Source organism: Botryllus schlosseri, chromosome 9 (assembly GCF_051294905.1).
Source record: "Botryllus schlosseri isolate E-star chromosome 9, Bs_hap1, whole genome shotgun sequence".
Classification (NCBI taxonomy): domain Eukaryota; kingdom Metazoa; phylum Chordata; class Ascidiacea; order Stolidobranchia; family Styelidae; genus Botryllus; species Botryllus schlosseri.
In genome coordinates, this window is record NC_137244.1 from 20,822,786 (window position 1) to 20,848,452 (window position 25,667).

The 25,667-nt window shown below is 42.6% G+C and overlaps 4 protein-coding genes across 5 annotated transcripts; all 4 read left to right on the top strand.

The window, feature by feature from the left end:
* Positions 1 to 606: 606 nt before the first annotated feature.
* LOC145446407 (WD repeat-containing protein 47-like) lies at positions 607 to 4,628 on the top strand. Its single transcript, XM_080324694.1, has 2 exons — positions 607 to 4,413; positions 4,473 to 4,628. Exon 1 carries the CDS (start codon positions 713 to 715, stop codon positions 3,293 to 3,295), a length of 2,583 nt encoding a protein of 860 aa, XP_080180820.1. The 5' UTR covers positions 607 to 712; the 3' UTR covers positions 3,296 to 4,413; positions 4,473 to 4,628.
* Positions 4,629 to 4,693: 65 nt separating this feature from the next.
* LOC145446412 (uncharacterized) lies at positions 4,694 to 6,655 on the top strand. The gene has a single exon (XM_080324699.1). It carries the CDS (start codon positions 4,698 to 4,700, stop codon positions 6,522 to 6,524), a length of 1,827 nt encoding a protein of 608 aa, XP_080180825.1. The 5' UTR covers positions 4,694 to 4,697; the 3' UTR covers positions 6,525 to 6,655.
* LOC145446422 (small ribosomal subunit protein mS34-like) lies at positions 6,551 to 10,104 on the top strand. Its single transcript, XM_080324710.1, has 6 exons — positions 6,551 to 6,737; positions 7,283 to 7,411; positions 7,475 to 7,588; positions 7,646 to 7,723; positions 9,320 to 9,457; positions 9,817 to 10,104. Exons 1-6 carry the CDS (start codon positions 6,699 to 6,701, stop codon positions 9,916 to 9,918), a joined length of 600 nt encoding a protein of 199 aa, XP_080180836.1. The 5' UTR covers positions 6,551 to 6,698; the 3' UTR covers positions 9,919 to 10,104.
* Positions 10,105 to 12,505: 2,401 nt separating this feature from the next.
* On the top strand, positions 12,506 to 25,530 carry LOC145446409 (uncharacterized). Of its 2 annotated transcripts, none has more exons than XM_080324696.1 (11): positions 12,506 to 13,066; positions 13,598 to 13,731; positions 19,092 to 19,242; positions 19,753 to 19,816; positions 20,226 to 20,282; positions 20,374 to 20,449; positions 20,534 to 20,609; positions 21,548 to 21,663; positions 21,731 to 21,842; positions 22,426 to 23,041; positions 24,722 to 25,530. In XM_080324696.1, exons 1-11 carry the CDS (start codon positions 12,919 to 12,921, stop codon positions 25,305 to 25,307), a joined length of 2,136 nt encoding a protein of 711 aa, XP_080180822.1. In that variant the 5' UTR covers positions 12,506 to 12,918; the 3' UTR covers positions 25,308 to 25,530. The 2 variants fall into 2 exon arrangements, with proteins under 2 accessions (XP_080180822.1, XP_080180821.1); XM_080324695.1 differs by having other exon boundaries at positions 12,509 to 13,066; positions 21,548 to 21,666.
* The last annotated feature ends 137 nt before the right edge of the window (positions 25,531 to 25,667 follow it).

Genomic DNA, 25,667 nt, shown 5'->3' on the forward strand with positions numbered 1-25,667 from the left:
ATCAAAGCAATGTTTCGTTTGTTTTAAATAACCACATATATTATCTCCATGTCCTCACTATATTATCAAATACCAATATTGCGTTTTGGTTTATAATCCCAATTTTATATAGTGCGGCCCGCGAATGGATTTAGATGTTGAATGCGGCCCGCGAGCTCAAAAGTTTGCCCACCCCTGCTCTAGAGAGAGAGAGAGTCTTTATTTTCATCCAACCTAACTACATGACAAAATACATAGCTAAAGTTACTCGCATACCACTTGCGGTTAAGATGCGTACGCGTACCACAGTTTTGGAACCACTGCTATAAGTGTACGTTGAGTAAGGGTGAAAGCTACCAATATGCGATTCACAAAACTCTAGAGATAGTTCCACAAAATAGCGCCCGTAATTTCACTGAATACAGGATAAAATATGTTGGACTCGATACCTTTATGTAGGCTCTGCCTTGTTCATTTAAATTATGTTGTTAGTGAAGGACTATAATTTTCAGTTCAATTTTTCAAACCCCAGTCCTTGCTAATAACGCTACTGATTTTTATAGATCAGTAGTGGCTACTCGTTACAGCTGACTGAGCTCAGCGGACTCAACGAGCCATGTCGCTTTTCTTGAAAACTACGTTAGTTTACTATATTGTAGAAGTAATGGAATGTCTGGCTTGTCGATAGTTGCTTTACTAGGTATACGGTGTGCATGTATAGCTCCTTGTGAAGATGGAGGTGAATCTGCACGATGAGCATGTCATTAGCATGGTTTTGGAATACCTTCACGCGAAGAATCTGTTGGACAGCGCGTTGGCTTTAGAAAGAGAAACAGGAATATTAGTCGATGCCGACAGCTCGATGCCAGAACATTCGCGATATCTTCGCAATTTGTGTCTCGGCGGTGAGTGGGAAAATGTTCGATTTTATTTAGAGCCGTTCACAGACCTTCACGCTTCTGAGGCTAAAAGACTTGAATTCCTTGTCCTGAGACAAAAGTTCGTTGAAGTGCTTCATTCCATGAATCAGAATAAATGCTGCTCCTCCGAGGATAAGGAAGCATTGTTGACTATCATGAGTGAAATTCGGCCGTTATGTTCTGACGAGGAGATGTTACAGATACGCGCATTAACGGTTAATAAGAAATTCAACGATTCGGGTACAATCAGTGTCTCGAGACTGCAATGTTTTCAAGATATATTGAAGACCCTGGGGCCGTTTTTTGGCCACTACGAACCTGTCACTCAGAGCGCTGATGGAACATACACAACTTCCAATTTCACTAGATTGGAATCTGTTGTTACTGACTCCTTATTCTTGGAAGCATGCTGCAAGAGATGCCGGGACAAAGCCCTTCAAGTGAATAATAATTCGTCCCTGCCGACTTTGAGTTCTTCCACGCTTGAATATCGTGGTACGGATCCGTCATACAACGCTGCGGTGCTCTTCTGGATTCTTTCTTTAAAACAAACAGATATCTACAGACAGCCGTATCAGGTAGAGAAAGTGAAAGTAACGACAGAAAGAATCGTAAGGCCTGAAAATGCAATGAAAAACAGTCCATCCATTCGTACTTCTGGAGCGTCTCCAAATGCTACTACTGTGAAATATTCGGAACACCATATTTTACAGCCTACAGCCGCGAGAAGTCTTCAGATATCTAATAACACAAAAACACCACCATCAAATCCTACTCTCTCCGAATCAGGCCCCATGAGATTTTCGGATTTCGGCCGCAATGTTAACAACAATAACAACGTACACCCCACCACCAGTGTGACCGTCGATCAATCCGCGGGAGATGCATCACTTTCTCTGACTAACGAAAGTGATATCTTTTCTGCCTCTCCCTTGATTAAGCTTAATGGTTGGACCAAAGAAAACCTCGACCAGCCAGTTGAAACACAAGGCACCGACGTATCGACGAATGAAGTCAGAGATTTCAGCATGAACGAAAGTGCTCGCACTGAGCCAGAGACTAATTCACCGACTCCAAACGTATCAGATTCTGCCGCTACTGGCACATCCAAAGTCTCAGATTTTAATGTTAACTCATCGCACGAACAATTCCTTTCAGAGCAGAGAATGTTAAAAAGAGAAAAAGAAGACTTGTTGCGGCAAATAGAAGAAAGAGAAAAGCAACATGCCGAAATCAGAAGACGTCTAATGGAACCAACTTCAACCTCACCCGGAAGGACCTTTCATAAAGCAGACTTGTCCACATCAACAGATTTAGAAAGCAGCTCAGCACGATCTAGTCACTCCCCGCCACGTTCTCCGCCATTCAACAAATTACAATGCGTCCAACTGGAGAAACTTGAAGACACTCATGCTATCAGGACAATGTCATTTCATCCGAGCGGTCAGGTTTACGCTGTCGGTAGTAACAGCAAAACCTTACGTATATGCTCCGTTCCTAGAGAGGTCATCACCTATTCTGCTGTACAAGACGGAGATGTTGATATCGTCAAAAAAAGATCACCAAGTTCTGCTACAGTTATTGCAACAGCTAATAATTACCATAAAGGATCCGTGTATTGCTCGGCTTGGAGTGATGATGGTACGCTTATAGCAACCGGCTCCAATGATAAATTAGTGAAATTGTCTGGATTTAATATACTCGGAAAAAGCTTGGATGACAAGCCTACGGAACCGCTCATGCACAGAGGTATCGTCCGAGACGTAGCTTTCATGCATGAAAGCAGCAACCGCCTAGCTAGCGCTGGTGTTGATCAGATGGTTTACATCACTGATTGCAAGCAGGAACGTAACGTACACAGTTTGGCCGGTCACTCCGGACAAATTCTGGGATTGTACTCGTGGCACCGTGAAATGTTGGCCTCTACGTCGGAAGATAAAACCATTCGGTTGTGGGATATCAGAACTCCGCATTGCGTGTCGATCATTGAAGTAGGCGGTGCTAATCCGTGCGTTGCCACCAGTGTATGTGTGGACAACCGTGTTGATTACCTCGCGATGGGTATGGATTGTGCCAAAATCGCTTTGTATGATATCAGAAAGAGAGCTGTTGAAGTGGAATACAAATGTCACAGTGAGGAAATCCGTAGCGTGAGATTCAATCCGGTTTACGGAGAGCTTTTACTTTCCTCTTCCTACGACGGATCGGTTGTCGTTACTGACGTACAAGGGCTGCTGTCGGAAATCGATCCAAAGTCGTCTCATCTTCATCATTGGAAGACGCTGACCGAGTCGACCAACAAAATTATTCAATGCAGATGGCACCCAAACGGCGACGCATTTGCGGCCACATCTGTTGACAAGACTTGTAAACTGTATATGACGATTTCCACGTGATGCTGCTTACCGCATATACCGTACTATTATCTTTGAAAAAGCGTTTCCTATATTACACCACCCTGTGCAGTATTTAGCATGATATTGCTCCAACGTGCCTAGAATTCTGTGCTGAAAGTTGACTGTCACTTGAGCTCTGGTTAAATCGTCATTCTACCGCGATTGCGACATTTCATCATTGCATGTGCAAGTTGATGGCAGCGTATAGAGTGTCTGTTCGAATCTTAATTTTACTGCATGTAACAGCCGTGAATGTAAGTGAGCAATAAGTTTGGGATGAAATATTTGTAGAATTTCTCATTAACCACTAAGGTTTGTATCGCTCGGCTGTATGTACTGTGATGATTGTCGTTGTCGGTGTATATTCCAACGCCGTCTTGAAATAATTTTCTGTACACTGTGCTTTGTTCTTCATATTCAATCCACTTCTGGTGCTGGAATTTTGACATATTCGCAACTTAATGGTGTGGCAGTGACTGTGAAATTTTGTCTGTATTGGCTCTATTCTGAAATTTTTGAGAAAGTAATCGTCAACATAAATTATTTACGGCGATTGTTCCTAGAAACGTGCTTACACCCATCAATATTTTAGATAATTTCTCATATTCCTTGACATGCATGCATGGAAATATTTTCTCTATATTACCGAATCTCTTTATTCTGATATGAGTCTCATGAAATCATATGTATTATATTGTGATTCATTGGTTTGTGATCGTAGAAAATTCAGTTGAACATACCCGGTATACTCCCTGTAATCATAGCAAACGGACCTGCATAATTCAGTATGGTAAATGTATTGTAGATTTTCTGGATGCTTGTTTATGAGATTTGATATGTACTTTGAGTATATGTTGTAATGTAATGTAATTATCCCTCTTTATGACGAAAACGAATTGGTCTTGACATAATCAGTACGTCACTGGTATCTGTATCCATCCAGTTGTGTAGAGACATTATCATTGTACTTATGGAACCGAATGATTAATGAATGAATCCGTTTGCTAAATTTATTGTTTACGTACCACTAAAAGCTTGTATGCCTTACTGATGCTTTTGACTTCTGCCCCATTGAATTTAACGTCCCAAATTCCACAATAAAGATTACTTCTTTGATCGTTACAATGGTACCGCAAAGCAATGCTACACAAGTGGTGATTTTGCGTAATCTTGTAAGGTGCAAATTTCTTTTTGAACTCTGTCTAGTTACCTATATATTTCGACAAGTCTTTCGAAGGTGCTGGAACCGTCTCGCGCTACAGGTTTTTAGAGGTCTAGAGCGTTCGTTGCATGTGATTGTTTCCATTGATTTCTTTTTTGTCTTGGCGTTCAGGTTGCTATGTTAGAACTCTCCTAAATTATAGTTCCAATCTTAGTAGCGGCAACTCATCGACGTTAAACAATGACGAGTAGCTCGGCAGAGGCTCACAACGCATCACACAATGTTGCCCTATGGTTGAAAGAAACTATGAAACTGCAGAACGCGAACAATGCTGATGTCAAGAAAATATCGGCCGGTTTCGTACCCTTCTGTAAGGGTACCGCAATGTCGACGATGTGGAAAAATATGGCGACGCACATACGACCTAAAGACGAAGTTGACGCCGTTAAGAAAGACATTGAGCTTGACAATTTGCGAGCAAAGCAAGACGAACAGATAGTTGAACTACAATGCAGAAAACGCAAATTAAAGGCAATGAGAGACGAAGTGCGTTCCTTGAAAGCGCAAGTTGCCGATAAAAGAGAAAAAGTACAATTTATCAATCAGCGCGTCATAAAATCGAAAGATACTGAGAAAAAAATGAAAATTAAATCCCAAATGCACAAGAGTTACAAAGAACTCTTGACGGAGCAGACATCGAGGTGCAAGGCTTATCTGGATTGGATAAGAGAGCTTGGTAAAACATATTCTAGGAATGAGCAGCGCGATGCTCAATTTAGCGACGTACTGCTGAGATCTGCAGTTTCTCGTGTCAAAGACGCAGTTGCTTGCGGCAGTGATAAAAGTTCCGTGTATCCAATAATCAAAGATTTGCTACAGAATTACTCTCCGAAAACCATGACCTTGGTCTTAATCACGGTTTTGGAAGAACATGTGAACAACGTCCGTAATGACGTCGAATCTTTTGATATAGATAAGGAAATGACGGAGTTACGTTGTCAAATTCGTGAAAGTTCTCGAAGTTATGGTGTGCACGGCGCCACGACACTGCACGGCATGTTACAGTTATGGAATACGGAATGTATCGGTAACTACGCTAAACTGTCACAGAACGAGCGGGAGCATAGAGAAAAAATGAAGGAAGCCACCAGAATTCGATGCGATGTGCTTGAAAAGATGGAGGAGGTTTACGAATTCGAGCCTGCTAATCTGCGTGGCGCTGTCGACAGCCTTGATCGCGAAGCAGGCTTAACGACAGGCAAGATTCGCTTGCAAAAGTTACGAGACGGCAAGGTTGGAATAGCCGATGAGATCCAACGAAAACGTGTAGCAAGGCAACATGTGTCAGTATTAAAAGAAATGTTGGCTGCCGGATTGAAATCAATACGTGAAGATCAGAAGGAACTCTTCGAAACGAAGCGTATGAATTCGAACACGACGGCGTCTTTACAAGATCGCCAGCGTCAAGTGCAAAGAGTCGGGCTTGCAAGTGTATGTTCCAAGCGAGACAGCTTGGGTAGTATATGCGCCGGCGCGCAAGCGGCTTTACGGTCGCGTATGAGCGCTTTCAATCACGTCGACATGGACAGGTTATGTCAAGTGGAGACTTTAGACGGGCTGCTACCTATAAGGGACCTGGCCATACACCGGTACAACGATGTGTCGGAGGATAACGGCAGATTTTCATTTCAAAAATCTCTCTGCCGTCTATCAATATATGGACACGTGCCGCCTAGCGTGGCGTGGAGAAAGATTTTGGACGTTAAAACCGACATTGGGAGGCTGAGTATTTTAAAGTCGTTGATCGATGATACTGGGACTGAAAACACCACGTCGGAGTTGAAGGATTTGTTCCGGCAATGTCGTGATAGCGAAGCGCGGATTCTACAGACTTTTGATCCCCGTTGTAAAAACGCATTGCTACTCGCAGATCATGCTGCTGCAGAGTGCGCAAGACTAAGTAACTGTGTTAAAATATGGTTCGAGCAGCCGGCGCAACACCAAACGCCGTGGATTACCGTTAACGAAATGAATTTTGAAGAATGGAGAACTGCTCAGCGTAAATAGTAGACTTAGTTCATGTTTGTCAATTTGTCATTATATATTTTTATTATTTTGTTGCGATCTTGATGCTGATTTATTAGTTCGTATGTTTGCGAGTTCACATCGGGCAATCATAGTTGAAGCCTTTTTTTTAGGTTGTGCGTAAATGTATTTTATGAATCTGGAATAGGCCTGACGATGCGTTACAAGCCTGCGATCATCGACAAGAAGCTATTGGTATGGCGACATTTAATTTTATTTCTTTGAGAGTCGCGTGCAATATATGGGGCCCCTGCTAGGACTCTGAGGTGTGGAATCATCACCGAATACCACCAAATGATATCATTATGAAGTCATCAGGACTGGGCAAAATAGAGTACCGGTGTCCGAGGGATTCCATTCTGAGTCGAGTATATGGGTGCCACTCGTCATAACGCCATAACAGTAAGATGGACCTGAAGTGTCCAAGCATATACCTTTCATGCGACCACGAAGTAAACAATGCCAGTTACATTGATAGAGACAATACTGCAGTTTGATCACTGCTTTACAGAGATTCTGTTGTTATGAACGCGTGCCTCGTGGGGCATGTAATGAATGACCGGCTGTCTCACACCAAGGCTCCCCTAATAGCAATAAAGTGTCACAACAACAATTTGTGCTCGAAAAGCATGTAATTTCATTAATTGAAAACACTTACTGTCGCTATTCTTCTCAAATCAGGTCACGGAGTTCTGTCGGCTGTCAAGATAGAATTTTGACGCATGGTTTTTGCCATTTAGAAATATGTAGCGAGTCGATATGACAAGCCCGTAAGTCAAATCTTCAATGATCCGAAAGTCACGATGCATCCCCTCAAGTCCGAAGAAGACAGAAAAAATGAGAAGTTGCTCTTCCAAGTACTAAAGACGGTTGGTGTCATGTCCATATCTAGGTAAACCGGCCCTTTCAAAGCAATTTTCACTTTTCTGCAGCTTCCCGACTGGGGTGTGGGTCGGTACGTGGTGTTCAAACAAGACATGCCGAGCTTGAGCGATCCTCCAACTTTCTGGCGAGTGACGCGAGCGCTGGTGGATCAGACTGATCACGTACGATTGCAGGAAGTGTAGCTTGATCCTAGCTGTCTCTAAATGGTTTCCCTTCAGGAATTCAACTACGGCGTCGCGTGGGGGATACATACTTGGAAAGGGTGGTGTGAAGAATACGAGAAAGAAATCCCCAGGGTAGGCTGACGCGTCACGGCAATACTGTTTTAGGGTTTATGGCGCTTTTAGGCAGAGATGAGAAAAGTAGTCATTGTTGGTACTCAATTAGAAGTGAAAGTACCGAAATTATCCACCGACATCAACAAAAAACAATTTTTAATATTTCTATCACAATCAACCGTATATTTTTCTAAATGTAACTGGTAATATTTTCTTTTATATTGTCTGAAAGGTACACATCTGAACATTACAATTCGGTCTTCCAGTGTATGACGTCATAGTGCAGGGGTTCTTAAAGGATGGGGTAAAATGTTGGTCGTGGCCGTACCCACGGGCAACTTCTCCAGTCGGTGGGCCTCGTATGGGAAAATGTAGTAGTTGATGGGCCGGATTTCTGAATTGATACGTTAATCGCGTATTTACCAACCTATACATTAACTTCAAGTTTGAAGCATTGAGACCAAAACCAGTATTTAATGAATTCTTCAACGTAATGTACTTCAATAACATCTGTGGTTGATCAAAGTTGTCAACAAGTTATTTGAACTCTTGGCTGCATGTTGGACGTAGAAACCCTTATTAGTAAAAGCTGCATGTAAACATCTGTTAGATTGGAAGGCAGCTTTGTCTTGTTAATGTTCATGGCCGAAATTTTGTTTGCTCACAAATATATGTAGAGACCCGAACAGAACAGGTAGTTTCATGGTCTTGGTCATCTTTCTCAGGTTGGCAAAGTTGGATTCCTTCAGTGACGCATAAAATTTGCCAATGATTTCACATTGGACTATCTCTTCCACATTATCATCTAAGAGCGAAAACTATCCAGGGGCTGGGTTTGGCCCGTGGGCTGTATGTTGCCCGCCCTTGGTTTAATAGATGTGTGAAATTTTCGAAGATATCACCTCCACCGTTACATCTGATATTACGGTGATTTAAACGATTACATAAAATTGGAAAAAGTCCGTTCCTAGCGCGTCTAGAAGCCTAGTATCACTATACGTGATATGCCAATAGAAATAAATTAATATGTGTTACTTTGGTAATTCGGCCTGCCTGTTCCTGCATGTTGTGTGTTAGTGACTCATATATAGAAATGAACTTCATTGCTGGATTGTGTGGACTTGATCGCCGATTTCAATGATGCAGGAGTTCGCTCACTGGTGCTTACAAATTATTTCCCTGTAAGGAGGTCGTGAATAGAAAAGGTTGGAAACCATTGATATACGCATTGCTCATCGATCCCAACACAAACGAGTCGTACATGAGTAATGCTATGAAGGATACATGTCATGTGGCATAAACCTCGCTGAATGAATGACTTTTTTGTAATGAACCATTATTCTGCACCTTTTCTATTTAATACATGCCCGTGAAAACGTAACATACTGGAACCAGAAATGCAATAATGTCAATGTGTGAAGATTGGGTCGCGAGATATCGTTCAAACTCTGATTTAGGTGTTGTGCTGTAAAAAGTCAGAACCACCGTCGTAGTGCGTGGTACTAGGCTTGGAATCGTATCTGTATGGTGTCAGATTTTACCTAGAACCCTATTGAGTACATTCTACGTACCACGTTACTGCGCTAGCATCGAACTAGTTGTTCCATTCCGCAGTCGAATCGCCACGGTTGGAGATTGATCCCGAAACTCGACGAACACCTCTTCCTCAATTTCGAGCCGCGAAGTCGCGAGACCAAGGAAGTGCCGCTGTATTTCCGGCCGCCGCCCTTGCTGGACTTGATGCTGCGACAAGTAATGATGACGCAATTTTTCGTGTTCTTGGCAATGAAAAGCAGTCAGCGTAACATTCTACTCAATTGCAAGTAGATTTAGCGACTTCCGAGGCGTGTGAAACTCCAAGTGGAAGTAGATTGTGTAAAGCCTGAAAGCTAGAATCTTCGAAAATACCTTGGCTATCATGCTTTTCTTACCGCAATTATCCTCAACTCAATACTTACTTACTACTGAAACTTCTTTCTTCTTTGTTGTTGTACAAAGCAAGCAACAGTTATGCTTGAATACTTCACAACTATAATCGCTTAGTTCTTTGAAAAAGTAGAAGTACTTAATTACCGCCCACGTCTGATTATTGGATTCCTCTACCCTTTCAGAATGCTCCGAAAGCCGATAAGAAACCAGTGATAAGATTATTGCTGGATCGGAACAGGAATTGCGTGGAGAGACAACGACTTGACGACGGCACTTTGGTATGAACGCCCGTTCTGTTTGGAGATAACCACGCGCTCTTTTCGGAGCGTTTCGTCACGAGAAAGCATCCGAAGGACGAGTGATAACGTTGACGACCCGTTCTGCACCGCTAAGCGACTGGAGTGTAATTGACAGTCCAGAAATATGCGTGCGATCGATTGAAATGGAGTGAATAAAATGAAACATTACTATGCGGTGTGATTGTTGTTCACTTTCAGGCCTGTGTAGATCATTCAGTTTATAAATAATATTAGCGATTCAAAACTTAACTAGAATGCGATGCAATGAAAGATATGAAGGTGTCGAAACGACTTGTCTTTCAATCAGATACCCACCTTGTCTTAGAATATATAGATGAGACTATGAGAGGCGTAGGCCTACACTGCACACCTAGTGTAAGGCAGCGTCTCATTGTACATTGCGTTTTTATGTTGGATGAATATATAAAATGCCTACTAATGTTACATATCATTACGGCGTATAACATAGACAAGCGGTGAAAATTAGGAGGCGTGTCGAAAGGCGAAGTCGATATGTCACATCGTGTCCCAGTCACCACAAGCGATATTTTTAACTGGCTGGGATGCGAAACCAATTTGGAACGGGGATGTATCCTGTTCCGGTAGTTTGACGATATGCCGTAACCGCATCGATCGCAGTCGTCAAATTCCGTAGTGGCGGGTTGCGTGCGTCACCCTGGTATTCATCTCGATAAGGCTGGCTAACCTGCAGCCAGTCGAGTTGCAAGAACACTGATTCTGGAAAGACGGTCACTGAAGCGCAACCGCTATGGCTGATTATTACTTCGCTATTGTAGAAGCATCATTGTACGCGGTATCGGACTATTGTAAGATTCATGTTGGTAAACGGCATTTGCTAGTGGTCGTTAGAAGACACGAGTTGGATCTGCATGCAGTTGCAGGTTAGGGAGTTCCGAGAGGACAATGTCGTCGTGGTTGAGATGCTGGTGCAATTCGACACCCCGTTGTTTGTGTGAAGGGATGTAGTTTAGGGATGCGCAAATCTTGTGTATGGAGTTCTGCAGCATCGATTCATTTTTTCATATAAGTTTAATTGACTAACAGTCGTGGTGCGCAATATAGCGGCGAACATTGTGAATGGTTATGGTCAGTGTGGAGTGTTTGCGGGGATCGGCGCGGTCCACCACGTCTGATTCAACTGGAGGCTCTTATTGTGATCAAATCGGTGGAAAGGTGCATTTATTTTTCACAAAAGTTGCAGTAAAAAGTTGCATTTATCTTTTTCACAAAATTGAACTAAAAGATTGTATTTATGGACAAGCTGCTTGAAATTATTAGGGTATGAGATACTCGAATCGATCCGTATCCAAGGCACTGTAGCAAAACTCAGTGTTGACGACTTCAACAAAATCAATAGCATGAAAAAATTGACCAGGTGAAAATGTAATTTTCGGCGTTTTAGCCTGAATGTGCGTCAAATCAGGAAGGACCTTCAAATTTTAACGACAGTGAAATAATGAAGCGATCTATTTACATATTGTGCCAAATATTTCCAGTAAAAAGTTAGTTGCATGAAAAATCGAAAAAAAAACTTGCAAAAATTTGCATGGAAATTTGAAAAAAGTTGCAAAAAGTTTCATGAAAAATAGAAAACGCTACAAAAAGTTGCATGAAAAAATTGGAGACGAGTTGCGATATAAGAATCCTCCGAACAGCTTAAGACGCCTTACTACGTAACTTCTGAGTATTTAGGAAGCTGCCAGAAGCTGTAAAAAAAAGTTGCAAAAGTTGCAAAAAACTTGCCCCAGTTGTGACTTGACTTGAACCCACCCGCTAGCGGGTCCTACTGTTGAGATTTAGTTCAGTTCATCAGTTTACTATTTATTTCAACGTTTCAAAACACCACAAGATTGTGTTACATTGAGAAGACAGAAAGGAGTCGCATCCCAACATCAACTCAAACCCTCCTGTCCTACAGATATTATAAGGAACTTGTATATACAGAGACATATGCACACTTGCATAGATGTAGGCTACTTTAGCAGCGGTTCGCAAACTGGGGGCGTGAAAGCATCTGAAGATGGCGCGAAGCCGCAGTGAGCTGAAGGCTTAATCGATATGACAGATCGTACTTATCAAGCGCACACTAGTATTCATTCAGTAGTCGTGGTCCTTCAAACTTGATAAAGCATTGCGTTCTCATGTGATTGGTGCTGTACTGCACGCATTGTGTAATTGGGAGGCCAAGTCGCACGAGTGATAATGCGGGAATCCTCGCAAATTTAGTGGCGATTTGTTGGTCGAACATACATGCCCTTCGGGGCCTCGGCCATGATACGGCGAACCTGGTATCAGCCTGTAGTTTTTGCAGTGGTCAGTGACTCAGTGTAGTACTGTACAGTGTACCTGTACAGTTTACACACTATAGCGAAGAGAGTATTTATTCACACCCAGAGGGCACAAAAGGGTGATACACGAAAGGGTGATACACGTGAGCCTACGTGTGTCGTGCAGCCTATACCTTCCTACGTCACTGCGTGCATGCACAATGCACAATTAGGATTATATTGTTGTTCTCGATTTATACCGTGGTTTAAGTTTGAGGACTGAGGTAGGTTCTGGTTTCGTGTGCCATGGATGTTTAATATATCCACACCCGCATATCAGGGTGGTACACGGGTGGAAATACACTGTTTTCGCCAGGAATGTATACCTTCTTAGTGGCAGCACTCCTGAGAACGGCACAATGTAGCTTTGTAGAAACAATGTACAAAACGTACGTGGTAGGCCTAGACATGCAGTTGCAGCGGCATGATGAGCTAGTGGTCATATCTGTGCTGGTATTTACGATATGACTGAAGTGGAATGAGCTTATTGGTTTCCAATGCTAATCCCCAAATTTTGAATCGATCATAGACTCAAAGACACGTGATAATAGTATCCTTGAAATACGTCGGGCCGTATTTTCGGCAAATAGTATTGTACTTCAATTGCCCGACGAATTGGATTATTTCGAAAACACAAATGGATAATGATTCTGCGGGTAGCTGCACAGACGAGGACAATGCATCGAGGCTGGCTGCCGACGAGCATGGGTTTTTGGATGCAATCCACCATATGGACGACTCTTTGAAACAAAAAGAGTTGGCTTTGTGGATCGGGGAGATTCTAGGTATGTATCGTAATGTATGCATGGGTTAGCTTTATGGATCGGCATCGGGGATATTCTAGGTATGAGTTGTATATTCGGGGAAATCCCAATTTTTCAGGATGTGTTCCTGTCGAGTATATGTATAGTAGTATACTGTAGCAGTAGGTGTACGCTAAACCTACAGAGTATGGAAGCACGCGCTTATTGCAACGACATTGCGCTAAGGATTGCTATCACATAAGTACAATAACATGCGCTTTACAACTTGCTGTGTTATCACTGGTAACTCTTGTTTAATATTCTCTCTCGACTTTACGACATCACAGTTGAATCTTCCTCATCTATTGCTAAATTTTATCCATATAGGCTACAGCTTATTGATTCCTGATATTCCGCGAACTAATGCCCCGTTCTCGTCCTCGATATGAAACGGAGCAACTGATATTGTCCCGATCTTCCAGCTTGCGAGTTTATCCTGTGATGCGACATGTCCGAGTTGCGTTGCGGTATAATCGCAATACTTGGAAGTTGTTATTTCTTCGCTCTGTTTAGGTGAAGAATTGAACCCCGACGAGCTGTTCAACGATTTGGAAAGCGGTGTAAGATTGTTGTATCTGGCGAAATCGATACAACTCATTAAGTGTGGTCGTATAAAGGATGCCGATTTCCGAAAAAAAGTAGAAAACGTAAGAATGGAGTTTTCTGTTTATCTAGGACCAATCCAGATCATTGGTTGGTTTGGTCAAGACCATCTTCGCCGCCAGTCTTTTCGGCCCTTGGCGGGCTTATTGCTGCCGGCTATAATACCATTCGCGTTGTGCGTTCGCAATTCGTGCCTGTGTTCATTGATTAATTGTGTGTGGTTCTCAACCTTTTTGTCTTCGCGGACCCCTTTTGGACCGCCACGGACCCATGCGGACCCCCTCAAGTTTTCGTTCAAAAATTAGCTCAATTATATCGTGCAACCGTAATCAGTCCCGTGCAAATATTGATTGTAGGCTAGTGATAAACAGCCACAAAATAATTTTTCTTGAAAATAACATAACACTATATGTAGAAATTGGGTGGCCTTTTATTATTTAGAAACGAATTTTGCTGCTGTATTTATTGTCTTGAAAATCCACAGCTTTGGCGGCGATTGCATATGAACGAGTGCCGAAAATCTATTTCCTCAGGAATATATTGGTGGCGAATGTAATATTATCGCGTAACGTTTCCCCGAAGACAGCTTTTGGTGTGTGTCTTTAATGAACATATCACGTCCAGTAGGGTTGTTCAGAATTGACCGACTTTCAAAAAGTCCAGGCTTTCAGTCCGATTCCCATGCCTTATACCTTAAAAACATATTCTGGCTACTTTTTTTTTTGTAACTCGTATTTTGCATCCGTGTGCACATTGAGCTGGAAGAATAGCAGCTGAAAATAGGGGATTCACCTAAAATCTGAGTGTCACGATTTTACCTAGCCTAGTTAAAGTGACATATAACATGGATTTATGCAGCTGTTGCGGTTTGGAGTGCTAAAAAACCCCACTATATAAGGCATTGCTAGTTCAGGATATCATTTCCATGTCGCCCACTGCCTTAGAACTGCTCAAAACTACCTAAAACTGATAGTCATTTTGTTGGATCACATATCCTACACCCCTCAAACCTACCGGCACTGTTCATCAATTTCCTGGATCCCCATGTGCAAGAATACAACTGTAAATGTAACATCCACTCACAGCCACATAATAAACATCACAGGAAACGAAAAAATAAGGCAAAGAAAGAGATCAACTTGGCAAAATATTACATAAATCAGGTGGATGAAATGGTTGCTTTCGAGAAATCTGCATATCTGTTCCGGTGATCTTCCACAGCTTGTAGGAAGCTCGCTCGCTGTTTTTTGTCATCCGTTATGATGGAAAGTGCTACAGGAAAAGCACAGGCTGATGCATCATTTGAACTGCTGGAACTTTGGAATTTAACAAAATCTGTTAGAGCTCTTGTGTTTGACACAACATCCTCAAACACTGGCAAAAACAAAGGTGCGGTTCCGTTACTTGAAGAATTGATTAACAGGAAAGTTTTCTACAAGCCTGTCGCCATCATATTTATGAACTGGTCATTCGAGAGGTTTGGAAGTGTTTGTTTGGATCGACAACCACAGGCCCTGAAAACAGGATTTTAATACCTTCAAGAAGAAGTGGAAACATATTGATAAATCAAGAAGCTATAAAACGCTGAAGTTTATTGAAGGCAGCTGGTTGGCGATGAAAGCTGATGAAGCAAAGCAAGAAATAATTCAACTGATGAAACCCAATGATGGAAAGCAGAAAGAAATATTGATAAGAGATGACTACAGAGAATGTGCAACAGGCACCTTGGCGATTTTGGATGACAAATGTTGATAATCGTTTTCGCAAGCCTGGTGCTACTCATAGCGCTAGATGGATGAGTCAAGTCCTGTACTGTCAAAAAATGTTCATGTGGAGTGAGCAAATGGACTATTCTGAAGAGTTCATTGAAAAGTTGGAACGAATCAATACATTCATTGCTTTGTTTTATGTTCCAGCTTGGTTGAAAACTGGTATTGCATGTGACGCACCTTGGAATGATCTCAAATTCCTTCGTGACATGAAAAACTTTTCATTATGCGATCTCACTGTTGCTGATGTGGCATACAAGAAATTGCGAAAACATCATTGGTATCTAACTGAGGAAATGGTGGTATTTACCATGTTCTCGGCTAATCCAAAGATTCCTGACAAACTGAAGGAAGCGATGGCTGCTAAATTCCTGAAAATGCCAATCCCTGAAAAATTTCGCAGAGGTATGCCTCTCAGTCTGATCTCTGACTCTGTCTCTGAGTCAATGAGTATGGTCGATTTGATTGCGCCAGAATCGTGGTTTCTATTTGATGCTATACATGTGGAACATGATTGGTTGAGTCTTCCAGTTTCGGAATGGCATACTGATCCGGATTTCGTGACTGCTCAAGAATTTGTGAATACTGTTGAAGTAGTTAATGATGCAGCAGAGCGTATAGTAAAATTGAATACCGACTATGCTGCGTTCATAACGGATGACAAAAAACAGCGAGCGAGCCTCCTACAAGCTGTGGAAGATCACCGGAACAGATATGCAGATTTCTCGAAAGCAACCATTTCATCCACCTGATTTATGTAATATTTTGCCAAGTCAATCTCTTTCTTTGCCTTATTTTTTCGTTTCCTGTGATGTTTCTAATGTGGCTGTGAGTGGATGTTACATTTACAGTTGTATTCTTGCACATGGGGATCCAGGAAATTGATGAACAGTGCTGGTAGGTTTGAGGGGTGTAGGATATGTGATCCAACAAAATGACTATAAGTTTTAGGTAGTTTTGATCAGTTCTAAGGCAGTGGGGGACAGGGAAATGATATCCTGAACTAGCGATGCCTCATATAGTGGGGTTTTTTAGCACTCCAAACCGCAACAGCTGCATAAATCCATGTTATATGTCACTTTAACTAGGTTAGGTAAAATCGTGACACTCAGATTTTAGGGGAATCCCCTATTTTCAGCTGCTATTCTTCCAGCTCAATGTGCACACGGATGCAGGGGACGAGTTACAAAAAAAAGTAGCCAGAATATGTTTTTAAGGTATAAGGCATGGGAATCGGACTGAAAACCTGGACTTTTTGAAAGTCGGTCAATTCTGAACAACCCTAACGTCCAGCCTAGTCATTTTTATCTAGCATCTCATCTTGAAGGCCTTTAGTGGGAAAATGGATTTCCTGGCGAGGTTTCAATTCCTTCATTTGGACAGATTTGGAAAAAAAAATCAGGAATTTCTATTTCAAACGACTGCATGTTTACTAATTTGATGAGACTGACAACTTTGAATCCGAAATGCTATCTTCAACATTTCATTTTTCCACAAACCCCAACAAAACATCTCTAGACTGCAATTTGTTTGCGTCGGCAGGCTATTGGTATTTTGACGATTAAAACGAGTTTGCGCAATCGGATATTTCATTTCAGACGGCCATTTCAATGATGCGAGTCCTAAAGTTTTAGCAAATATAACGCGAAACTGTCTCGTGCTTTTCCTAATTAAAATAAAATAAAAATAAAGTTATCAATCCCTCTACAAATTTAGAGGTTTCGCGGACCCCCTGAAAATGCGTGGCAGACCCCCGGTTGAGAACCACTGGTGTAGATCATTTCGAGATCACGGCTGCCTATAATTTTTTTATCATCGTATATCTAACATCAGAGCTCATCAAAATCGCCTTACCTACCTTCAGCATTAAGAACTACCTGATACGCTTTAGGAAACCAACAAACACATCCTTTGGAATGAGGCAACGTCCGACCTTCGGTTGCATGCATTCCGATATAGCCTACATTCAAGCAAAAATTACCCTTCGCTGTGACTCAGCAGCGATATGCCAATGGGTTCTGGAGTGCGACAGTTTGTCTGAACCTGTTATTATTATTAGAAGCACTGAGTGATGTTGGTAACGTATTGACCATGTGCACCACCGCCACGCACTATAAATTTACATCCAACTATAGAGTATAATCATATTGGGAATCGGTATTGTGAATCTGCCTTGATATTAGCGTTGGGACCTCGGGAAATCGCGGGATCCCGGGATTATTCCAAATGAAATCCCGGGATTTGTAAACAGCATCCACCAAGGCTTACGTAGCGCCATATCTCTTATTTTGGTGATGAAGAAGTGTCACAAACTCGGCTGATTGTCTGAAACATTGGTCTTAAACACGCGACCCGCGTCGGCATTTTTCATTTTCAAGTATTCGACAATATTTAACTGGAAAATATCTTATTTCGGATTTGAGATCTTAAAATTCACCCTGAATCCACCACAAAAACCTGAATCGCTATCACGTGTCAAATGTCCGCTATCTGGGAAATTATAACGCGACAGATTTTACGATGACACGATGCATTTGTTGTCTCGCATGGTGTCCAACTGTCTATAACTCATTATTTCGCCAAATTATGACAAGCACAGCAATATTTTAAATAAAATATTTAAAAATATGACTTGGCAAACGTAAATATTACAATAATGAATCACATTTTCACAGTGTGTAAGGAACGCCAGTCAGCAAGGAATAAGGCCTATTTGGAAACACACATTATACCCCTATTTGATGCTGCGGCCCGCCGCGTCATCAGAAACTTCGAAATAGGCCTGCGAGCAAATTTGAGTTTAGATCCAACGATGATACTCGTGATGCTCTCATGTTTTTGCGTCAATATTACAAGGAATACCGGATAAATGTTGCTCAAGTAGCTTGTATGTGTATTTTACTACTTTTCTAATCCCGGGAAATCTCGATCCCGGGATTTCAAATTTGATCCCGAAAGTCCCAACCCTACTTGATATATGTCAACATATCTTGAAATCCAACATTAGCATTCACGATGGCTCGAATAATACTGAACAAACTCAAGAGTTACCGAGTCACGAACAATCGAGATTTCGAGGCTCCAACGGTGTGAAGGAAGCATAGAAGCTATATTTCGAGCTGATGAAATAGCTCTTACCGTGAAGGGAAGGACGTAGTTAATTGTTGTTCTCCCGACTCCTAATATACATACACACAGCCTGTGCATATGTATGCCATGCATGAGTGCATCATATGTATTTGCCGTTGGACAAGGAAGGTGCAGATGTAGCCTTGTAGGGCTGGGCTGTCTAAGTCTTGCACTACCCATCCATGCTGTTCCAGTTATGCACGAGTGCCAAGCGGGGTAGTGTTACGAATCAGGTCTTTAGTCTGACCCGGTCGGGGATCGAACCCGCGACTTACCGATCAAGAAACCGGACGCTTCACCATTACGCCATCTTGAAGTCGCTACCCGACTCGATTCCTTACAATTGACACTCGACTTGGATTCGAGTACTCAAATCATTGTGCCCAGCCCTACTTATAAGTCAACCACACAGGCCTATTTAAGTGAACAAAACGCTTGTCGGCAATAAATAGTATATACCCGCTTAAAAGCCACCTTTCAACAAACGTCTACGTAATCTGTTTCAGCTCAAACCAGATACGTACAGTGTGACAGGAAGGGGTCCGCCTCAGCGAGCATCTCTAATAGCAAAGCAACGATCCAATATTGCCAAGTTCCTGGAATGGTGCAACGATATAGGAGTTCCTCAGATCACCATATTTCAGACGGATGACCTCAGTCAGTAAAAACTTGTATTTTTGTCCGTCGAGTTATCCTTTGCAAATGCAGACACGCTTTGAATTGGTTTTGTTGGCAAATGTGAATGTCATATAATGCAATAATGAAGTGGCGAGGTTAAATTGAGAATTGTGCATCGTTCAAAATATCACTGGGAGCAAAGTAAAAAGCGGGAGATTGGCGCTGCGACAACGCAGTCTGTGTCATTGTCCACTACAAAGTCCGAATCGATCTAACGACGTCTTTACCAGGACTGCGGAGTCGGCTCATTTTACTATTCCACACTTCCTGTCAATCTACTCAGAAAATTTTAGTTTTACCTATTGTTTATCACGTGAATCAACCTATTGCTTTGAATTAAAAAGATTTCATTCTCAAAATAAACATGTAGATATCCCACATTCAACCAAACTCCGACTCCACAGACCTGGTCTGTACGTAACAAACAGGGATATCTAGATATCCCTGGTAACAAACCTGCTACGTCATCGAACTTGAATTGTATTTCAGCTCATCGCAAAAACCTGCGTCAAGTCACAACGTGTCTCTTTTACGTGTCGAAGATTGCTTCGAGGTAATCAAAATGCTCTCCGTGCCGTACTCCGTTTATCGCCGCTTTAATCAATTTCTCGCTCAGAGTTGTTGAAGTATCAAATTTGTGGCCCAATGTAGAATTTTAATCAATAAATATGATACATGAGGTAACTCCTACACACTGCCTTATCCATGACATCGTAACTTACTTCCATTCCACGTCTCTATTTAATTTTCTAGACGAGAAATCGTGTATTCTGCGGGATTTCGTCGTCAAAGTGTCGCTATGAAACCCTGTCTCACATTCCTTTTCTAAATTTATAACCTCCGCAAATTGCGCTTTCTGGCTTCGTTTTTGTGCGATACCACAATGTCCCGCTGTCGATCTTAAGTGTTTCAGCATAGACAAGGTCTAGTCTTGTCGTTAAATGTATCAATTGTATTTAAAGGTTTGGAATCGAGCCGCCGTCGAGCGTCAAAGAGGAATTACAAGTGGAAAAATGCGGGTGACTGTTCCTTGTTGCATTCTTCGCCGAAAATATCGACGCTTGGCGCCTGTGCAATTATTCACGCATTTTGTTTTGACGTTTGTAATAGGGAAAGCAACAATGCAGCGAGTACGGACGATTCGTTTTTGATGTTGCGGAGTAACCCGTCGTACGCCGCATGTCAGGTGAGCAAGCTGCGACGAGAGAGATTGGTGTCTATCTCCTCTATGCCGACACTAAAATGCAGCTTTCCATTGTTTCTAATACAGAGTCCCTTTCGTCAAGAGGATTACGCAGTTGTGGTTGCATCACAAGTTCCGAAATTGGAATCACCCCTGAGCGAAGGTATATGCAACAATGCATACTACTTTCTACCAGACATGGTGAACGTAGTCAGCCTTGCAGCTCAAGTATGGAAGTATAGGCCTATAAGTGGGCTTATCGCTTTAAACTGCTTATTAGAGTTAAAGTAGAAAATGAAATGGCCGGGAAGCAGGTTACTCTAGGAAGTCCTTTCGAAAAGTGGATTTTGGTCGAGGGGTCGGAGACTTTTAACAGATGACCAGAGGCTATACTTACAAAAGTGCAACATGTATTTTCGCGACGAACGCAAAATTACTTATGACGCTTTAGATTGGCGCAATCTTCGAATATATATTCGGTTCCTGTAATAAAGGAACTATATATCATGCCTTGGTTCTGACAATCCCGCTCAGCAGAAAAGTAATGCAAACTTATTCTAAAACTACTTATACTTTTCGGAATCCGTATTGTAAGAAGCCGGTTAGCCTAAAATTTGTTGAGTATAGAAGTGGAAGTAATCACTAGTCAGAAAACATATAAGTAAGTAGCGCGTCACCAACTCGAGTACCCTGAAAAAGTAGCACTTCGTTACATACCGTCTCTGGTTTCTATAATGTTCCATTTGATACGTAACCAGTGGTAGTAAAAATGGTCATCGTTAGTACCCAAGTATAGATAGAAGTAGCGCCGTAAATTCCCAATCAAGTAGAAGTAGCGAGAAGTAAGCAAAAAGATCTATAGTTTTGCCTAAAAAACTGGTGAGTGGAATTGGAACTAGTCTGAAATCATAGTCACTTAGCACGAAGCGCCAGTGCAGGCAAACTAGAAGAACTTCGTTACTGACCACCTTGGTACGTAACCTGGCGATGCTAAGAGTATAAATCCGCTATCGCGCCACTACACAACCCCCGCGTAATTCGCTACATTGACGCGGATAAACTACTGTACTTTCGCGCAAGTATATCTCAACATACCTTTAGATACGGTCGAATCATTTGATTCGTTCGCGCAACACTGTAGTCTGCCGGCCGATTCCCCACACGAAGACGCCCCACGTACCAGTAGCCGTGACGTCACGAAAGACGACGCTCAATCGGTAGTGAGTGATCGAACGGATGATGCGAAAAACCGCAAGACAAGAGCGTCGTGTATATTTGTTCCAGATGTACCACCCCGACGAAGTCTACTTTCGGCCTCTGCACTCGCTGTCGTCAAATTCGACTCTTCCGATGGGCGAGGATGAAAATTCAGACTTATATATGCATTCTACCAGCGGTAACGTATAACCGGCAGAGATGGTCAACGTATTCGACGTTGATACTGAAGCATACGAACAAGTAACGCCGCAAAGGTATAGGCCCACGTAATTGCAAGTAGAAATAGTGATTTACAAGTACAAGTAGCTACTTCAAGTGGTAGTAGACTATTAAGATTTGGAAGTAGACTCGAGTCAGCAATTGCAAAAATAAAGACTTGGTGATACTACTCAGAAAATCATTTGATGAATTAGTTATATTACATTATAAGTTATAGCTATTACCTAGTAAATTAAACTATTTTTGAATTAAACATAATTGCGGGCGCAGAAAGATATAAAGAAACATGCGGAAATCTGCCTATACGTCAAAAATTTCGTACCTTCTGTTACTGAAACGCCACTTTTTCGTAACATTAGAGGATACATGGGTTGGTTTTAAATTGGACGGAGTCGGAGCATTTGAACCAACTCCGACTCAGGCCAGTCCGTGTTTCCCCGACTCTGACTCCAAAGGGTGCTAAAAAATTCCCGACTCCTAATCCAGAGCCCTGGTAATTCCTTATTCACCGCCTCTTTTCGCTTACGCAAGATGATTCACAGGCGGGCCGCGCGTTTCGTCGGATCACGTCCCACAAACACGCCACGAGGATCACAGTCGTAGCGGCTCGGAATATATGCCTACATACGCCCCTGTGTATTACGATTCGGGAAACGAAGACAGCGCACTGCACCATATGACGGATTCCCAAGGAATTTTCGACTACACCACGACGACCGCGCGGTCCGTTTCGCCTCCGCACTACACCGCAAATAAAATCCGGCCGTCATCGCCGTTCCACCTTCCGGCGATACCCGCCGATGTCACCATCGCGAATTGCAGCACCGACGAAATCGACTCGGAAGACTCCGCTTCTGACGAATCGGGCGACGAGATAATCTATGTCGACGCAGCAGTCGGTGACGACGAGCCCTTGACTAAAGATCTTTTCCTCTATGTTCCAAAACGCGAAGAAATCATGATCGATTTTCCGCCGTACTTTGAATTCCTAGGCGCTGCCGACAAATATCCGGTGCTGCAGCGAGAATACACAGTCGCGACGGTGGAAAACGATGCGACGTACGCGAAGCCGAACAAGCCGTCTCGACGGCGGGAAGAGCGAGCGAACGACGCGTTTCAGGACGACGCTACCGCGCGCTTTCAGCAGTACCCTTCCAGGTATAGAGGTGGTCGGTAACGGAGGGGACGGTGTATTTTTGGAGTGCCCTAGTATGTTTTGGCTGCTTGAGCTTATTGGTTCTGATTGGTGACTGATTCCATTTCTACTTGAACGGTTTTGGAGTAGTGCATACTTTTACACTCAGGATTTTTAAAGTCGAAAGTAGTTTCTGGATAAGTATGCATCACTTTGATGAGTGAAATTGTCGTAACACCACGGGAAATAGCCCCAGTAACACGGTAACTGAATTTATTTTCGAATATTTTGCCTATGGGTTACTGCGGGGGTTGTCGACTTGCGGCCATAGAAGGAAATTGTGCGGCCGTCGACATAAAAATTTAATTACCAAATTAACTCTTTGAGTTTTTCTACGCGCCAGGCGCGATTCAATGTGACTTCATTTTTCGATTTTAAATATAGTAGCGCTCTTTGCAATCTGAGCCCCACAGTACAGATACGAACATCGGAGAATAATGATGCGCCCCGTATAGAAACACCAACTTTGTTTCTGGTACGTTTGTAATATCCTAATATATTTCCACTATACCTACAATCATTGGGAGGTACATAATGCAGCAAAGTGACTAATAACAATTGGCTCAGCCGAAGACGCATCACCAATGGTGAATATATAATTTGCCCTACATTTTCGAAAACACTACCTCCATCAACTCTACCGGTGAATCTGATTACGTGTGCTGAAAAAGGATAAATATTTAATAGTAATATGTGATACCATTAATATTCATGACGAAATTCATTCGTGGATGTAAAAAGTTTTCGCGCTGGGCGCGACCATAACTAATCCCAGTAACTACATATTCATAGCATGACCATTCGCGATTTCGGTGCGATGGTTAGACGATATGAATAAATAGATTAGTCTGGAGTTTACCGGAAATGGACAGCGTCAGTTTAACATGGGTATTAGCGTCCAGTTATAGTTCATTATGACTGTGCCCCGTAATGTGGCCTCGAAAGGCAAAAAGGTTGGCGATCCCTAGGTTAGTGTCCTTAGTCGTTTTGCGTGAGTCGCGCAGATGCACCCTCCGATTTCAAACCGCCTCTAATTAACTGCAAGAAGTTTGCGGTCGAATCTTCTTTTTTAAATTACTTATTCAAGTACTTTTTCGTTTTCGACTTTCACTTGAAGTAGTCTCGAGGTGGTTACTAACGAAGTACTACTTTTTTGGAGTAATTTAGTAGATTACACCTACTCGCACTACTTGACTTAGTTGGTTATGATTTTAAACTACTTGTACTTCACGTATTTCAGTGTTTAAGCAAAACTACGCGTAGAATACTTACTTTTTAACTTACACGAACATCACTATTTCTATTGTACCCGAGTAGAAATTCACGGCTCCACTCTTCAAGTACCTGCGACGAGTAGTTTGCCACCTCCGAACAGTATCAGTTTTTGTTCTAGTCGCGAAGACAAATCTTGCAATTCAGAAAGTATAGCCATCTCCGATTAACTGCTAACAGTAGCAACCAAGCGGTCAAATCTACTTTTGAAGCTGCTTGGAGCACGTTCAACGACTTGTATTTATCCGTCCACTCGCAGTAGTTTTGACTGGTGTTGGAAAATGCTACTTCTACTCGTAATCAAGCAGACATTCACCGCACCACTTTTGCTCAACTCAAGCAGCAATGCTGATGAATTTTCCTCTGTTTAGGTATCACAGTCTGGACGGCATCAATATCGCGCGGCGTGGGGCGGCTTGGAGCTACACGGCTTCGTCCGCCACCATCAGCACCTTTCGCGTTCGCACACCGCCGGCAACACACCATCAGGTCGGCACACAGACTCACTTCACTTACAGCCAAGACACGCTTCGGATCATCAGCGAGCTGGACGATTATTCAGAGTTGCGCAAAGAACATTCCAGCCTCTCCAGCATAAGCACGCGCGGCAGCACCACGATACTGAGAACTGATTACCAGCGCGTCCTGCCGACCAGCGATAGAGACGTTAGCATTATTCAGGAGTCGGACTTGGTAGGTTCTGTGCCTGCCAGGTTTGGAAGCATCACCGCCAGTACAAGGCTGCGAAACCGGGATCCCGATTCAGCGGCAGGCGCTGTGGTAACGCCGATGCGCAGAGGGTTGCTGCGCAGGACCAGCAGTAGAATAAGTCAGAGGATACGAAAAGCCGCACTAGCCACAAAAAAGTATACTAACCGAACCATCCTTGTGGCGATTCTGTTTGGCCTCGCCCTTTGTGTCCTTGCCGCTATGCTTGGCGTGTTTCTCACCAGATAGAAGAATTTATATGTGTACACTGAGTGTACACTGTGTACAGTGTACATGCATAATGTCTGATGTATGCGCCTTGAAGCAGTAGCGGAAGATAGATATATAACAACGCACGATTAAGTCAATATACATTGTTTGAATGATTTTACTACGCATTAACTATGAGCTATATATGAATCACCGATGATAATATATTTTGTTTTCGATTAAAGAACGATTTTAAACTTTATGTTGTTTTCTTCTTCGCGGCGCTCTTGCTATGGACCTAAGGTGTGTGCCTGTGGGCATAGTTGTGCGTTACATTACGAGGTAGGGTTGGGTCGAGATGGTGTCCATTCTCACGCACAATTTGGCCCTGTTGTTGCT